The sequence below is a fragment of the Rattus norvegicus genome, chromosome 3 (assembly GCF_021556685.1).
Source record: "Rattus norvegicus strain SHRSP/BbbUtx chromosome 3, alternate assembly SHRSP_T2T, whole genome shotgun sequence".
Taxonomy (NCBI): domain Eukaryota; kingdom Metazoa; phylum Chordata; class Mammalia; order Rodentia; family Muridae; genus Rattus; species Rattus norvegicus.
The window spans coordinates 23,955,156-23,973,653 of record NC_141536.1 but is presented as its reverse complement, the minus strand read 5'-3'; the positions used below and the strand labels follow the sequence as shown (position 1 = coordinate 23,973,653).

The following is an 18,498-nucleotide window of genomic DNA, read 5'->3' as shown; positions in this document are numbered from 1 at the left end:
GTCACCTAAGTTTTTGATCTTAATCATTCTGACTGGTGTGAGGTGGAATTTCAGGGTTGTTTTGATTTGCATTTCCCTGATGACTAAGGATGTTGAACATTTCTTTAGGTGCTTTTTGGCCATTCGATAATCCTCAGCTGAGAATGTTTTGTTTAGTTCTGTACCCCATCTTTGATAGGGTCATTTGGCTCTCTGGAGTCTAACTTCTTGAGTCTTTGTATATTTTGGATATTAGCCCTCTATCAGATGTAGGATTGGTAAAGATCTTTTCCCAATCTGTTGGTTGTCGTTTTGTCCTAATGACAGTGTCTTTTGCTTTCCAAAAGCTTTACAGTTTTATGAGGTCCCATTTGTCGATTCTTGATCTTAGAACTTGAGCCACTGGTGTTTTGTTCAGGAAAATTTCCCCAGTGTCCATGTGTTTGAGATTCTTCCCCACTTTTCTTCTATTAGTTTGAGTGTATCTGGTTTGATGTGGAGGTCCTTGATGCACTTGGACTTCAGCTTTGTACATGGGGATAAGAATGGATCTATTTGCGTTCTTCTACATGCTAACTTCCAGTTGAACCAGCACCATTTGTTGAAAATGCTATCTTCCTTCCATTGGATGCTTTTAAGTCCTTTGTCAAAGATCATGTGACTACAGGTGTGTGGGTTCATTTCTGGGTCTTCAATTCTGTTCCACTGATCTGCCTGTCTCTGTACCAATACCATACAGTTTTTATGACTATTGCTCTGTAATACTGCTTGAAGTCAGGGATGGTGATTCCCCCCAAAGGTTCTTTTATTGTTGAGTAAAGTTTTCACTATTCTGGGTGTTTTGTTATTCCATATAAATTTGCAAATTGCTCTTTCTATCCCTATGAAGTATTGAGTAGGAATTTTGATGGGGATTGCATTAAATCTCTAGATTGCTTTTGGCAATATGGCCATCTTTACTATATTAATCCTGCCAATCCATGAGCATGGAAGTTCTTTCAATCTTCTGAGATCTTCCTCAATTTCTTTCTTCAGAGACTTGAAGTTCTTGTCATACAGATCTTTCACTTGCTTGATTAAAGTCACACCAAGACATTTTATAATATTTGGGTCTATTATGAAGGGTGTCACTTCCTTAATTTCTTTCTCAGCCTGTTTATCCTTTGAATAGAGGAAGGCTACTGATTTGTTTGAGTTAACTCTATACCCCGACGCTTTGCTGAAGTTTTTTATCAGGTTAAGTAGTTCTATGTGGAACTTTTGGGGACACTTAAATACACTATCATATCAACTACAAGTAGTGATACCTTGATTGCTTCCCTTCTAATTTGTATCCCTTAGACCTCCTTTTGCTGTCTGATTGCTGGCTAGGACTTCGAGTACTATATTGAGTAAGTAGGGAAAGAGTGGGCAGCATTGTCTAGTCCCTGATTTTAGTGGGATTGCTTCAAGTTTCTCTCCATTTAGTTTGATGTTAGCTACTGGTTTGCTGTATATTGCTTTTACCATGTGTAGGTATGGACCTTGAATTCCTGATCTTTCCAGGACTTTTATCATGAAGGGGTGTTGAATTTTTTCAAAAGCTTTCTCAGCATCTAATGAAATGGTCATGTGGTTATTATCTTTGAGTTTGTTTATATTGTGGATTACATTGATGGATTTTCGTATATTAAACCATCCCTGCAACCCTGGGATGAAACCTACTCGATCATGATGGATGATCGTTTTGATGTGTTCTTGGATTTGGTTTACAAGAATTTTATTGAGTATTTCTGTGTCAATATTCATAAGGGAAATTGGTCTGAAGTTTTCTTTTTTTGTTGGATCTTTGTGTGGTTTCAGAATAAGAGTAATGTGGCTACATAGAAGGAATTCGGTAGTGCTCCGTCTGTTTCAATTTTGTGGAATAGTTTGGATAGTATTGGTATGAGGTCTTCTATGAAGGTCTGATAGAATTCTGCACTGAACCTATCTGAACCTGGATTCTTTTTGTTGGGAGACTTTTAATAACTGCTTCTATTTCTTTGGGAGTTATTTGGTTGTTTAGATGGTTTATTTGTTCCTGATTTAACTTTGGTACCTGGTATCTGTCTAGAAAATTGTCCATTTCCTCCAGATTTTCCCATTTTCTTAGACATAGGCTTTTGTAGCAGGATCTGATGATGTTTTAATTTCTTCAGATTCTGTCGTTATGTCTCCCTTTTCATTTTCTGATTTTGTTAACTTGGATACACTCTCTGTGACCTCTGGTTAGTCTGGCTAAGACTGAGGATTTTTCAATTGATGCTTGTGGTGGTTTGAATATGCTTGAACAAGGGAGTTGCACTATTAGGAGATATTGGAATAGTTGTGGCCTTGTTGGGTTTGGGATTTGAGACCCTCCTTCTTGTCATGTGTGAGAAAGTCTTCTACTGGTTACCTTATGTTCAAGACGTATAACTCTTCAGCTCCTCCAGGGCAATGCCTACTTGGATGCTGCCATGCTTCCCACCTTTATAATGAACTGAACCTCTGAATCTGTAAGCCAGTCCCAGTTAAATGTTGCTGTTTATAAGAGTTGACTTGGTCATGGTGTCTCTGCACAGCAAAGGAAATCCCAACTAAGATAATGCTCATCCGTAAAATTGTGCTATAGGTTTGTCTGTCTCTCTGTCTCTCTCTTCCTCCCCTCACTCCCTCCTTTCCCCCCATGAGTGTGTGTGTGTGTGTGTGTGTGTGTGTGTGTGTGTGTGTGTGTAATATATTTTCTTAATCTGTTTTTTTTTTTGGTATTAGAGTACGATTGGCTGTATAGGGATTTTTCATAGGCACTTTGGTATTATTCTTTCTTGTCTAAAAATACATTTACTAATATATATTTATTACACACAGTAGTTTTATAGATAATCTCTTGTAAAGCACTCATGTACATTGTACATAGTCTTAGTTCTTTTATTTATTTATTTTTACACTCCAGATTTTATTCCCCTTCTGGTCCAACCTCCCATATCTCCTCTCCCCCGCTGTGTCCACCCTACCCACACCACCAGAACTCTAAGGTCACTGGGGCTTCTGTTCTCTTGAGGGATAGATGCATTTTTTCTGATTGAACTACTTTATTAGAATGAGGTACCTTATATTTTTTCTGATTAGTTTGAAAATTTCATTAGATATTATCATATTAATGCTATTTGGTTCCTTGTTTCAATTTTATGAGATAACTTTACTTGATCTTTTTCCTTATGATGGGGTCTATATTTAAAGTTAAGTTGAATTTCTTGTAAAGACAGAACAATGAATTTTGTTTTTTAATTAGTTCAACTTACCTGTGTTTTGAGAATGGAGAGTTTAGACCATCAGTACTTAGCATTATTTTTGAAAAGTGTGTATTGATGATAATCTAATTATTCATTTTTCTATTTATTTTTATACTCCAGACTTTATTCCCCTCCCCGTCTACCCTCCGACTGTTCTACATCCTATACCTCTCCTCCCACACTGCCCATTTCCATAAGGATGTCCCCACCTCACCTACACCAACAGATCTCTAAACTTCCTGGAGCCTCCTGTCTCTTGAAGGTGCATCTTCTCTGACTGAACCCAGACCCAAGAATTCTCTGCCATATATGTGTTGGCAGCCTCATATCAGCTGAGGTATACTGCCTGGTTGGTGATCCAGTGTCTCAGATACCTGAGGGGTCCAGGTTAATTGAGACTGCTTGTCCTCCTACAGGATTGCCCTCCTCCTCATCTTCCTCCAGGTTTTCCCTAATTCAGGTGTCAGCAGCTTCTGTTCATTGGTTGGATTCTGATATCTGCCTCGGACTCTTTCAGCTGCTTGTTAGGTCTTTTGGAGGGCAGTCATGATAGGTCCCTTTTTGTGAACTCCCCATAACCTCAGTAATGTTGTTACATCTTTGGCCTCCAGTTGAGCTGAATCCTACTTTGGGCCTGTTGCTGGACCTTCTTTTGCTCGGGCTCTTCTCCATTTCCATATCTGCAGTTCTTTCAAACAGGCAGAATTATGGGTCAGAGTTTTGAGCCCCCATTGTAGGGCATTTCATCTTAGAGTCCCCCATTTTATTCCTGAGATTCTCTCATTTCCCAGATCCCTGGTACATTCTGGAGGGTCCTCCCAACCTCCTTCCTTCCTAGGTCACCTGTTTCCATTCTTTCTGCTGGCCCTCAGGGCTTCAGTCCTTTTTGCCCACTCAATATCAGATCATGTTTCCCTCTCCTTTACCCCAATTGCCTTTTCCTCCCCTGTCCCTCCCTCCTTTTCCCCTTGTGAATGCTTTCTCCTCCAACCCAAAGGAGACCGAGGTGTCCTCACGTGGGCACATCTTGTTGACATTTTTGAGTTCTGTGGACTGTATCTTGGGTATTCTGTAAAAACAAACAATCAAACAAACAAACAAAAAACTGGTTTATATCTCTGCCTTCCTATTCTTTGTGTTTGATAACAATAATGTTGTTTTGTTTCTTTCTATACTCTTTTGCCTAAACAGGTCAAAACCAATGACTCCACAGTGACATGTTTCTTTTGGGAAAGTTTAAGCAAGTATTCATTCTGACAAAGTTTTCATTAATATTGTTGCACAACTTTGAAGACATTTGTTGACTGACATCTTAAGAAAACTTAAAAGGTCTTTATCCTGTTAAGATTTCTAAATACACAGCTAAGTTAGGGGCCTGTCAAAGTATTAGTTGAATAAATGAATTAAATCTTACAGAAAACTGACAGCTTAATTGTTACAAAATTGGAAGTTACCTCTTTAATTTTAAATTTTCTATACTAAGCTTACTAGTGTGTGCTATCTGTCACAATTCTAGGTGCAGTACTAAAGATATTTCACTGAATATATTTGATTTAAAGTAGAAACTGAAAATACCTAATTAAAGTTGAGTTCAATCATTGAAATTCTGGAAACCATGATTTTTTTAAAATGTTATAGTGACCTATATATTTTAACATGTCACTGTGGAGTCATTGGTTTTGACCTGTTAGTTGGTGTAAGGAACAAATGAACAATTTTTGTCCTATTTCATATGGCACATGATTTGTTTTTGTTTTCTGTTTTTGTGTTTTGTTTTGTTTTTTTTTCTTTTCTTTCTTTCTTTCTTTTTAGGATTAAGTGATTGATGCTAGGCTGTTCTGTATTCCCAGGCAATTCTCTTTCCTGTCTTTGTGACTCATTTTAAATAACCACGTTTTCCTATTTTTTTATTTATCACAAAAAATTAGAATTGTAGCAAGAGCTTTCTCTTCCTCTTCATTTTTCAAGATCTATTTACTATGAGTCACTTGTCTATGGGTAATATCATCTAAAATTCTTGTGATTCCATGAGGCTCCAACCCAACAAAAAGAACTATAGGAAACTGGGGAATACTGAAAGTGAGGGAAATTGTCTTATACTGGGAGGTACATAGCAAATGATCAGCCATGAAAATGTTCATATAATTAATTTTAGACAGACTAAGGAGTTTATATTTATGTGTTCAGGAATATATATGCAGCACGTGCCAATAATAATTGAGAAAATCATTTATTTTAAAGACAAAAAGAAGATGTATATGGGAGGTTTTAGGGAATTTTAAAGGGGTAGAAGGAAATGACAACATTGCGTTATTATATTTTTATGAAAGCCCTTGAATAATAATGGAGTGCCCTCTACTTTGTTCTCCTTCTGTAAATAAAGGTGTATCTGTTGTATCAGTAAATGAAGTGCTATGAATCATTGTCTCCAATAACATGCTTAATTTGCTACCATCAGTCTATGAGAATTAATATTTTTACTGATGTTATCAGCATTTCAGTTTTTTTTTTTTTTATTAACTTGAGTATTTCTTATATACATTTCGAGTGTTATTCCCTTTCCCGGTTTCCGGGCAAACATCCCCCTCCCCCCTCCCCTTCCTTATGGGTGTTCCCCTCCCAACCCTCCCCCCATTGCCGCCCTCCCCCCATAGACTAGTTCACTGTGGGTTCAGTCTTAGCAGGACCCAGGGCTTCCCCTTCCACTGGTGCTCTTACTAGGATATTCATTGCTACCTATGGGGTCAGAGTCCAGGGTCAGTCCATGTATAGTCTTTAGGTAGTGGCTTAGTCCCTGGAAGCTCTGTTTGCTTGGCATTGTTGTACTTTTGGGGTCTCGAGCCCCTTCAAGCTCTTCCAGTTCTTTCTCTGATTCCTTCAATAGGGGACCTATTCTCAGTTCAGTGGTTTGCTGCTGGCATTCGCCTCTATATTTGCTGTATTCTGGCTGTGTCTCTCAGGAGCGATCTACATCCGGCTCCTGTCGGTCTGCACTTCTTTGCTTCATCCATCTTGTCTAATTGGGTGGCTGTATATGTATGGGCCACATGTGGGGCAGGCTCTGAATGGGTGTTCCTTCAGTCTCTGTTTTAATCTTTGCCTCTCCCTTCCCTGCCAAGGGTATTCTTTTTCCTCATTTAAAGAAGGAGTGAAGCATTCACATTTTGATCATCCGTCTTGAGTTTCGTTTGTTCTAGGGATCTAGGGTAATTCAAGCATTTGGGCTAATAGCCACTTATCAATGAGTGCATACCATGTATGTCTTTCTGTGATTGGGTTAGCTCACTCAGGATGATATTTTCCAGTTCCAACCATTTGCCTACGAATTTCATAAACTCGTTGTTTTTGATAGCTGAGTAATATTCCATTGTGTAGATGTACCACATTTTCTGTATCCATTCCTCTGTTGAAGGGCATCTGGGTTCTTTCCAGCTTCTGGCTATTATAAATAAGGCTGCGATGAACATAGTGGAGCACGTGTCTCTTTTATATGTTGAGGCATCTTTTGGGTATATGCCCAAGAGAGGTATAGCTGGATCCTCAGGCAGTTCAATGTCCAATTTTCTGAGGAACCTCCAGACTGATTTCCAGAATGGTTTTACCAGTCTGCAATCCCACCAACAATGGAGGAGTGTTCCTCTTTCTCCACATCCTCGCCAGCATCTGCTGTCACCTGAGTTTTTGATCTTAGCCAATCGCACTGGTGTGAGGTGAAATCTCAGGGTTGTTTTGATTTGCATTTCCCTTATGACTAAAGATGTTGAACATTTCTTTAGGTGTTTCTCAGCCATTCGGCATTCCTCAGCTGTGAATTCTTTGTTTAGCTCTGAACCCCATTTTTTAATAGGGTTATTTGTTTCCCTGCGGTCTAACTTCTTGAGTTCTTTGTATATTTTGGAAATAAGGCCTTTATCTGTTGTAGGATTGGTAAAGATCTTTTCCCAATCTGTTGGTTGCCGTTTTGTCCTAACCACAGTGTCCTTTGCCTTACAGAAGCTTTGCAGTTTTATGAGATCCCATTTGTCGATTCTTGATCTTAGAGCATAAGCCATTGGTGTTTTGTTCAGGAAATTTTTTCCAGTGCCCATGTGTTCCAGATGCTTCCCTAGTTTTTCTTCTATTAGTTTGAGTGTGTCTGGTTTGATGTGGAGGTCCTTGATCCACTTGGACTTAAGCTTTGTACAGGGTGATAAGGATGGATCGATCTGCATTCTTCTACATGTTGCCCTCCAGTTGAACCAGCACCATTTGCTGAAAATACTATCTTTTTTCCATTGGATGGTTTTGGCTCCTTTGTCAAAAATCAAGTGACCATAGGTGTGTGGGTTCATTTCTGGGTCTTCAATTCTATTCCATTGGTCTATCTGTCTGTCTCTGTACCAATACCATGCAGTTTTTATCACTATTGCTCTGTAATACTGCTTGAGTTCAGGGATAGTGATTCCCCCTGAAGTCCTTTTATTGTTGAGGATAGCTTTAGCTATCCTGGGTTTTTTGTTATTCCAGATGAATTTGCAAATTGTTCTGTCTAACTCTTTGAAGAATTGGATTGGTATTTTGATGGGGATTGCATTGAATCTGTAGATTGCTTTTGGTAAAATGGCCATTTTTACCATATTAATCCTGCCAATCCATGAGCATGGGAGATCTTTCCATCTTCTGAGGTCTTCTTCAATTTCTTTCCTCAGTGTCTTGAAGTTCTTATTGTACAGATCTTTTACTTGCTTGGTTAAAGTCACACCGAGGTACTTTATATTATTTGGGTCTATTATGAAGGGTGTCGTTTCCCTAATTTCTTTCTCGGCTTGTTTCTCTTTTGTATAGAGGAAGGCAACTGATTTATTTGAGTTAATTTTATACCCAGCCACTTTGCTGAAGTTGTTTATCAGCTTTAGTAGTTCTCTGGTGGAACTTTTGGGATCACTTAAATATACTATCATGTCATCTGCAAATAGTGATATTTTGACCTCTTCTTTTCCGATCTGTATCCCTTTGATCTCCTTTTGTTGTCTGATTGCTCTGGCTAGAACTTCAAGAACTATATTGAATAAGTAGGGAGAGAGTGGGCAGCCTTGTCTAGTCCCTGATTTTAGTGGGATTGCTTCAAGTTTCTCTCCATTTAGTTTAATGTTAGCAACTGGTTTGCTGTATATGGCTTTTACTATGTTTAGGTATGGGCCTTGAATTCCTATTCTTTCCAGGACTTTTATCATGAAGGGGTGTTGAATTTTGTCAAATGCTTTCTCAGCATCTAATGAAATGATCATGTGGTTCTGTTCTTTCAGTTTGTTTATATAATGGATCACGTTGATGGTTTTCCGTATATTAAACCATCCCTGCATGCCTGGGATGAAGCCTACTTGATCATGGTGGATGATTGTTTTGATGTGCTCTTGAATTCGGTTTGCCAGAATTTTATTGAGTATTTTTGCGTCGATATTCATAAGGGAAATTGGTCTGAAGTTCTCTTTCTTTGTTGTGTCTTTGTGTGGTTTAGGTATAAGAGTAATTGTGGCTTCGTAGAAGGAATTCGGTAGGGCTCCATCTGTTTCAATTTTGTGGAATAGTTTGGATAATATTGGTATGAGGTCTTCTATGAAGGTTTGATAGAATTCTGCACTAAACCCGTCTGGACCTGGGCTCTTTTTGGTTGGGAGACCTTTAATGACTGCTTCTATTTCCTTAGGAGTTATGGGGTTGTTTAACTGGTTTATCTGTTCCTGATTTAACTTCGATACCTGGTATCTGTCTAGGAAATTGTCCATTTCCTGAAGATTTTCAAATTTTGTTGAATATAGGTTTTTATAGTAAGATCTGATGATTTTTTGAATTTCCTCCGAATCTGTAGTTATGTCTCCCTTTTCATTTCTGATTTTGTTAATTTGGACACACTCTCTGTGTCCTCTCGTTAGTCTGGCTAAGGGTTTATCTATCTTGTTGATTTTCTCAAAGAACCAACTTTTGGTTCTGTTGATTCTTTCTATGGTCCTTTTTGTTTCTACTTGGTTGATTTCAGCTCTGAGTTTGATTATTTCCTGCCTTCTACTCCTCCTGGGTGTATTTGCTTCTTTTTGTTCTAGAGCTTTTAGGTGTGCTGTCAAGCTGCTGACATATGCTCTTTCCTGTTTCTTTCTGCAGGCACTCAGCGCTATGAGTTTTCCTCTTAGCACAGCTTTCATTGTGTCCCATAAGTTTGAGTATGTTGTATCTTCATTTTCATTAAATTCTAAAAAGTTTTTAATTTCTTTCTTTATTTCTTCCTTGACCAGGTTATCATTGAGTAGAGCATTGTTCAATTTCCACGTATATGTGGGCATTCTTCCCTTATTGTTATTGAAGACCAGTTTTAGGCCGTGGTGGTCCGATAGCACGCATGGGATTATTTCTATCTTTCTGTACCTGTTGAGGCCCGTTTTTTGACCAATTATATGGTCAATTTTGGAGAAAGTACCATGAGGAGCTGAGAAGAAGGTATATCCTTTTGCTTTAGGATAGAATGTTCTATAAATATCCGTTAAGTCCATTTGGCTCATGACTTCTCTTAGTCTGTCTACATCACTGTTTAATTTCTGTTTCCATGATCTGTCCATTGATGAGAGTGGGGTGTTGAAATCTCCCACTATTATTGTGTGAGGTGCAATGTGTGTTTTGAGCTTTAGTAAGGTTTCTTTTACATATGTAGGTGCCCTTGTATTTGGGGCATAGATATTTAGGATTGAGAGTTCATCTTGGTTGATTTTTCCTTTGATGAATATGAAGTGTCCTTCCTTATCTTTTTTGATGACTTTTAGTTGGAAATTGATTTTATTTGATATTAGAATGGCTACTCCAGCTTGCTTCTTCTGACCATTTGCTTGGAAAGTTGTTTTCCAGCCTTTCACTCTGAGGTAGTGTCTGTCTTTGTCTCTGAGGTGTGTTTCCTGTAGGCAGCAGAATGCAGGGTCCTCGTTGCGTATCCAGTTTGTTAATCTATGTCTTTTTATTGGGGAGTTGAGGCCATTGATATTGAGAGATATTAAGGAATAGTGATTATTGCTTCCCGTTATATTCATATTTGATGTGAGGTTATGTTTGTGTGCTTTCATTCTCTTTGTTTTGTTGCCAAGACGATTAGTTTCTTGCTTCTTCTAGGGTATAGCTTGCCTCCTTATGTTGGGCTTTACCATTTATTATCCTTTGTAGTGCTGGATTTGTAGAAAGATATTGTGTAAATTTGGTTTTGTCATGGAATATCTTGGTTTCTCCATCAATGTTAATTGAGAGTTTTGCTGGATACAGTAATCTGGGCTGGCATTTGTGTTCTCTTAGGGTCTGTATAACATCAGTCCAGGATCTTCTGGCCTTCATAGTTTCTGGCGAGAAGTCTGGTGTGATTCTGATAGATCTCCCTTTATATGTTACTTGACCTTTTTCCCTTACTGCTTTTAATATTCTTTCTTTATTTTGTGCGTTTGGTGTTTTGACAATTATGTGACGGGAGGTGTTTCTTTACTGGTCCAATCTATTTGGAGTTCTGTAGGCTTCCTGTATGTCTATGGGTATCTCTTTTTTTAGGTTAGGGAAGTTTTCTTCTATGATTTTGTTGAAGATATTTACTGGTCCTTTGAGCTGGGAGTCTTCACTCTCTTCTATACCTATTATCCTTAGGTTTGATCTTCTCATTGAGTCCTGGATTTCCTGTATGTTTTGGACCAGTAGCTTTTTCCGCTTTACATTATCTTTGACAGTTGAGTCAATGATTTCTATGGAATCTTCTGCTCCTGAGATTCTCTCTTCCATCTCTTGTATTCTGTTGGTGAAGCTTGTATCTACAGCTCCTTGTCTCCTCTTTTGGTTTTCTATATCCAGGGTTGTTTCCATGTGTTCTTTCTTGATTGCTTCTATTTCCATTTTTAATTCCTTCAACTGTTTGATTGTGTTTTCCTGGAATTCTTTCAGGGATTTTTGCGATTCCTCTCTGTAGGCTTTTACTTGTTTATTAATGTTTTCCTGTGCTTCCCTAAGTGTGTTCAGGTCTTTCCTGAAGTCCTCCAGCATCATGATCAAATATGATTTTGAAACTAGATCTTGCTTTTCTGGTGTGTTTGGATATTCCATGTTTGTTTTGGTGGGAGAATTGGGCTCCGATGATGGCATGTAGTCTTGGTTTCTGTTGCTTGGGTTCCTGCGCTTGCCTCTCGCCATCAGATTATCTCTAGTGTTACTTTGTTCTGCTATTTCTGACAGTGGCTAGACTGTCTTATAAGCCTGTGTGTCAGGAGTGCTGTATACCTGTTTTCCTCTCTTTCAGTCAGTTATGGGGACAGAGTGTTCTGCTTTCGGGCGTGTAGTTTTTCCTCTCTACAGGTCTTCAGCTGTTCCTGTGGGCCTGTGTCTTGAGTTCACCAGGCAGCTTTCTTGCAGCAGAAAATTTGGTCTTACCTGTGGTCCCGAGGCTCAGGTTTGCTCGTGGGGTGCTGTTCAGGGGCTCTCTGCAGCGGCAGCAACCAGGAAGACCTGTGCCGCCCCTTCCGGGAGCTTCAGTGCACCAGGGTTCCAGATGGTCTTTGGCTTTTTCCTCTGGCGTCCGAGATGTGTGTGCAGGGAGCAGTCTCTTCTGGTTTCCCAGGCCTGTCTGCCTCTCTGAAGGTTTAGCTCTCCCTCCCACGGGATTTGGGTGCAGAGAACTGTTTATCCGGTCTGTTTCCTTCAGGGTCCGGCGGTGTCTTCGGCAGGGGTTCTGCCGCTCCTGGGCCCTCCCCCACGGGAGCCCAGAGGCCTTATACAGTTTCCTCTTGGGCCAGGGATGTGGGCAGGGGTGAGCAGTGTTGGTGGTCTCTTCCGCTCTGCAGCCTCAGGAGTGCCCACCTGACCAGGCGGTTGGGTCTCTCTCTCACCGGGTCTGGGAGCAGAGAGCTGCTGCGGGCCGGGATCCGCGGGTGTGGGACTTCCGGTAAACACAGAACGTGCCCGGTTCTAGAGAAATTCTGCTTCCGTGTGTCCCAAGCTCACCAGGCAGCTTTCTTGCAGCAGAAAATTTGGTCTTACCTGTGGTCCCGAGGCTCAAGTTCGCTCGTGGGGTGCTGCCCAGGGGCTCTCTGCAGCGGCAGCAACCAGGAAGACCTGTGCCGCCCCTTCCGGGAGCTTCAGTGCACCAGGGTTCCAGATGGTCTTTGGCTTTTTCCTCTGGCGTCCGAGATGTGTGTGCAGGGAGCAGTCTCTTCTGGTTTCCCAGGCCTGTCTGCCTCTCTGAAGGTTTAGCTCTCCCTCCCACGGGATTTGGGTGCAGAGAACTGTTTATCCGGTCTGTTTCCTTCAGGGTCCGGCGGTGTCTTCGGCAGGGGTCCTGCCGCTCCTGGGCCCTCCCCCACGGGAGCCCAGAGCCCTTATACAGTTTCCTCTTGGGCCAGGGATGTGGGCAGGGGTGAGCAGTGTTGGTGGTCTCTTCCACTCTGCAGCCTCAGGAGTGCCCACCTGACCAGGCGGTTGGGTCTCTCTCTCACCGGGTCTGGGAGCAGAGAGCTGCTGCGGGCCGGGATCCGCGGGTGTGGGACTTCCGGTAAACACAGAACGTGCCCGGTTCTAGAGAAATTCTGCTTCCGTGTGTCCCAAGCTCACCAGGCAGCTTTCTTGCAGCAGAAAATTTGGTCTTACCTGTGGTCCCGAGGCTCAGGTTTGCTCGTGGGGTGCTGTCCAGGGGCTCTCTGCAGCGGCAGCAACCAGGAAGACCTGTGCCGCCCCTTCCGGGAGCTTCAGTGCACCAGGGTTCCAGATGGTCTTTGGCTTTTTCCTCTGGCGTCCGAGATGTGTGTGCAGGGAGCAGTCTCTTCTGGTTTCCCAGGCCTGTCTGCCTCTCTGAAGGTTTAGCTCTCCCTCCCACGGGATTTGGGTGCAGAGAACTGTTTATCCGGTCTGTTTCCTTCAGGGTCCGGCGGTGTCTGTGGCAGGGGTCCTGCCGCTCCTGGGCCCTCCCCCACGGGAGCCCAGAGGCCTTATACAGTTTCCTCTTGGGCCAGGGATGTGGGCAGGGGTGAGCAGTGTTGGTGGTCTCTTCCGCTCTTTAGCCTCAGGAGTGCCCACCTGACCAGGCGGTTGGGTCTCTCTCTCACCGGGTCTGGAGCATTTCAGTTTTAATTAATTAAATATAGCCATCTTTGGCACAGTATTCAGCTTTAGTAGGTCTAACAGGAAGCATTCCTTGATTTAGAAACAGGATTACAGAACCAACAACAGAAGTCTGTGAGGATGGATACCATCATAAAACCACAAACAATGAGAAGGTCCAAAATAATCACAAAGAAATTCTTTATCCATTAGCCCCATAGAATTTTCTTAAATGAAAATGACCTAGTTGGGACCCCAATGAACACAAAATAAAGAATCACTCAGAAACTTTATCAAAGAATTAAGGACTTTAAACAAAACAGGAACAACCATCTCAGAATGGATTTATATGTATCACTCTACCAGGATCCCTTGTGTTTAAAATAAATGTCAGCCCGTTTCAGTTTTCTAGACATTTACCTTATACTAGAAATTTGAACTAAGTTTGATTTGTACTTAAAGAATTTACTCCTGGTTCAGTCAAAACATTTATCTGGGTAAAGTATCACTAAACATGGCATCCTTATTCCTTTAAATGTGAGGGATGCAATTTCATAGATGACAGTGGCTCAAAGTTACACATGTAAAATTAATGAACAATCAGCCTTTCAGCACAAATCAAGTTAAACAAAGGGACAAATTTCAAAAAGTAGGAAGTTACATGAAATTTCCATACTCTTGGCAGTGACATTATTAAGACAAGAATTTGAGTTTGTTATATTTAAATATGATAAAAGGAATAGAAAATATTTTCTCATGGTTAAGGTGGATTGGCAACATACTGCCTTCACAATAAAGGTTTGTTCTGCTTGTGCATGTTTATCAACATAGTTGTATAACAGCAAGTTAATACCCAGTTTCTCATGTTAGTAAGATTGCTCGTTAATACTGACAAGCAATAGATTTGCTATATGGTGATATATGTACTTTTATATTCTGATAATCTAAACTAAAACAGTTAAAGTAATGCATATTTTTCACTCATGCTGAATCCCTGATATCACAAGGGGAAAATTACTTCTGCGACCCATGGTTTATTGAAGGCAACTTCCTTTCTCTTAGGAATTACTAGTCAGCAGGAAACAGGGCCTTGGAATTATTGTTTTTAGATCCTCTCTCTCTCTGTGTGTGTGTGTGTGTGTGTGTGTGTGTGTGTGTATTTGAGATAACTACTTTCTTTTGTTCATTATTAAATCATCCAAAAGCCTATTACATGTTAAAATAGCATTTCTCCACTGTCAGAACAGTATTAACATGAAATAATTATTTCTCTTCTTTATATGATACTTCTAGGGATCCCTTCTCCTCCTGGTCACGCAAAATAAACCTGGCCATGTCAAATTAATTTCTATATTAGTTCCATTAAAAGTGATAAAGTTAACTAAAGGCTTCAGAATATATATTTTGCTAACACTTTCCCTGAATAATTTTACTTTTAGCTCATAACTCTGTAAAGCTAAAATAGTCAAGCTCTCCGATAAATATTGCAACTTACTTTAAAACATACTGAAAGTTTTCCCATGTTAATTTGTTTGTTTATCCTACCTTTTTTTTCTATTGTTAAAGTCAATTCTATATGGCTGAAACCCAGAAAACCCTGTTCTCTCACATTGCTGAAATATGTTTTAGTCAAAGTCCTTGAATAAAAATTTTTAGCTATATATCCTATTATTGAATAAATATAAACTGAATGGATATGCTCTAATTGACATGTATATTAATGTTTACCATGTTAATTGTAATGGCCTAAAATTCTAATCGATTCATATGGATACAAATAGTAAAATGCTATGTAAATCTGTATATCATCATGAAATGAAATTACATCCATCAATAAAGACATTGGTAACTGGTTCACTTAAAGATATGGGTATATTATGTGTTACATTAAGCAGAAGTTAAGAAGAGAAGATATTTCTATTTCTTAATGGATACATTGACTCTGTAATGCTTCAAAAAATCAAGTAATGGTATCTAGAATAACCCCAAGAAACTTTACAATTCCAATATGTAGACACAAAAAACGATGCAAATTTCTCCTAAAAATACTGTGGTGTATTTCTTTTCTCTTCTTCTAGTGTCCTGAATTTAAAAGGCCCCGAGACATTGCTGTTGACTGGGTTACAGGAAATGTTTATTGGACTGATCATTCCAGAATGCACTGGTTCAGCTACTATACTACTCACTGGACCAGCCTGAGGTACTCCATCAATGTAGGACAGCTCAATGGCCCCAACTGCACCAGACTCTTAACAAATATGGCTGGCGAGCCCTATGCTATTGCTGTAAATCCTAAAAGAGGGTAGGTTGATGGCTTGGTGGTTTTGTTTCTCAATATAAAATGAATACTGATATTTATAGTTTGTGTTCTGTAATTTTTTTCAAGGTGAAACATATTTGTGAGACCTGGAAATCTCCATACTGCTCTCTCAGAACTTGTTCCCTTTTAAAATATTGACAGCAAATATTTTTTATAAATGTTTTTCATATTATCAATTTACTACATGTATGAGAATCTCTTTCCTTATCTCTGTTTTTATGTGCATTGATTACAAACAGTGGAATTGACATGGTAATAACATGACAACTACTTTTAATCTATTGAATATAAAACATTAAATATATTAAAAGGACCTTAAAGATTAAGGATAACAAAATATGAAGACATCATCAAACTTAAATCTCTTTACATTTTGATTACTTAATCTGAAGATATCCTATTATGATATTACATGAAAATCCTCCATTTAGTGTTGAAAAGAAGAGGTAAATTTTAAATAAATATCAAAAATAATCCAATTATTAGGATTTTAGAATATGATATCCACTAAATGAGAAAACCATTTCCTTTCAGTTACTGAGCACTGCCTGTGATTTTAGCATTTGGAAGGTAGATACAGAAGGATCTAGAGTTCAAGGACAGCTTCATCTATATAAGGAGCTTGGTGTTAGCCTGGGCTTTCATACCTGAGAAAGAAATGAGAAAGAAAATAGTACTCCATTGGTTTTTATTAGGGGTTCCGGGGGGTGAGTGGAAGGCATTCCAATGACTTTAACTTTATATTACCTTGTTGAAAATAAGATTCGTCTTTCACATCACAAATAGGTTTCCTCCCTCAACTCCTCTCAGTCCCCCTCTATCTACTCTCAGGATTTTACACATGTACACAAAGTATTTTGATTATTTTGATACTCCACTTTCCATTCTGACTCCTTTTTATCCCCCTTCCTCACCATGCCCCCCTTCCGATTTCATATCAGTTGTCTTTTAAGTTTTCATTTTACTCCTTTACCCACTTATTATTGAAATACTCCATAATTAGCTGAATAATTTATCACTATAAGAAAATCTCAAGTAAATAATCTGTCACTAAATAAAAAAAGATACTTGCAAGTGATAGATACCGTGTTCTGTAGGTTTTAAAGAGTTTTCAGAACTAAAGATAGTATAACAAATAAAAAGCTATGATGTACATTGTTAAGTATTATATCTCTTTAAATTTACATTTGGGTAACAGTTTATTTAAAATAATGATTTGCAAAACTCTGTTTTTAAGTTGGACATTGTAAAGTTTTCAAGTTGGATCAGGAATCTGCTTAATGAGGGGACTGGGTTATTCTCACACATGTGATCTGAGGAGATACTGTTAAATGAAGGAGACAGTTTTCACAGCATTATATCCAAATTAATCTTCTTGACCTACACTCTTTAGGATGATGTACTGGACTGTAATTGGGGATCACTCCCATATAGAAGAGGCGGCCATGGATGGCACCCTGAGGAGGATTTTAGTACAAAAACACTTGCAGAGACCCACAGGTATGACATATTCAGTACATATTAAACATGAAGCAAGATACTAACCATACTAGATTAAGAGGTTTTCCTAGTTTTATTCAGGAAAGAACCATATTATAAGGAGACAAAATAATTTGAAGTATGATATTATTAACATTAACATTTTATATTTCAGTTTATCAACCCAAAAGTCAGGTTACTGTCATGCTGATAGCTACATTATAGAGCTTTATTTGAAAACCACCAAAGTTAAGTTCTTGAGTGAGTAAAATTTTGACTGATCCCAGCAATCCAAACTATATATATATATATATATATATATATATATATATATATATATTAAAGTTACTGAGATATAAGGTAATATTTATGGAAGATGCCACTAGAAATGAACTGAAAGTTCAAAAGTTGGTGGCAATCTACTTTCTGTAAAGGCCAGTTTTCATAATGCCTGTCCTTTACATTCGGTTCTTTTTATTGGTGTCCTGTTTTTCCCTAGTGTTATCTAGGATTCCTGACCCTGCTCTTTCAACACAACCTTTTCTCCTTTCTATGATTCCTGCTGGTTCCCTCAAAGTCCTTTATCTGAATGCCCACTGAACGTCCCAATACCTTGCCATATCAAGCTTTGATGTTTAAACAATAATATATTTACAAACTGTAGGAAACCAAAGATTCTGTGCCACCCATGCTACTCCATGCACTCCGGGTAAAAGAACAGAATGGTGGTTCATGTGCATGATTTATTTTGATTTTTATTTATGCTTGGTTTTCTTTTGTACTTTAAAATAAATTTGGGAGTTACATTTCATTGACTTTGAATTTGTTTCATGAATTGCATTTAACTCTACTGTTTTTATTCTTTATGAATTCCATAAAGAAGGTTGAAGGATTCAGTGTCTCATCATATATCTGTCAGTCAAGTACCACGTGCTTCTGGAACTGAAGAAAAAGTTTCTAAGCTCATAAAGCATGTGCCAGCTGTTTTCCAACTTATGCCATAGTAGAAATTATGGTGCATACTTAAATAATTTTACACAGTTATAATAACTATTTAGAAAAGAAAAACATTATGGGTTGAATAGTTATTTGGGATTCTATTTTATTCTGATTCTACAGCACTTCATTTATAATTTGTTGCTTAAGAAGTCATCTACATAGAGACAGCCAACTATGTTAGATTTTGTTCAGTATGACTGACACAAAAAAGAAGGTAATTTTGGTTCAGGGTTTTAAAACTTGCTAGTGAAAAGCATTGCTTGCATATGAGATAATGGATAATAACATGGTGTTAGCAGGGCTTCTTATACTGCTTACCCAATAGAAGAAGTGAAGCAGAGA

At 39.0% G+C, this 18,498-nt stretch overlaps 1 protein-coding gene across 2 annotated transcripts in view; it reads left to right on the top strand.

The window, feature by feature from the left end:
• Lrp1b (LDL receptor related protein 1B) overlaps positions 1-18,498 on the top strand; it is a 2,085,328-nt gene that overhangs the window by 1,979,688 nt on the left and 87,142 nt on the right. For both annotated transcript variants that reach the window (XM_087654909.1, XM_087654910.1), the window contains exons 78-79: positions 15,437-15,660; positions 17,072-17,178. In XM_087654909.1, the coding sequence (XP_087511035.1) occupies positions 15,437-15,660; positions 17,072-17,178 (331 nt within the window). The remainder of the gene's footprint in view (positions 1-15,436; positions 15,661-17,071; positions 17,179-18,498) is intronic.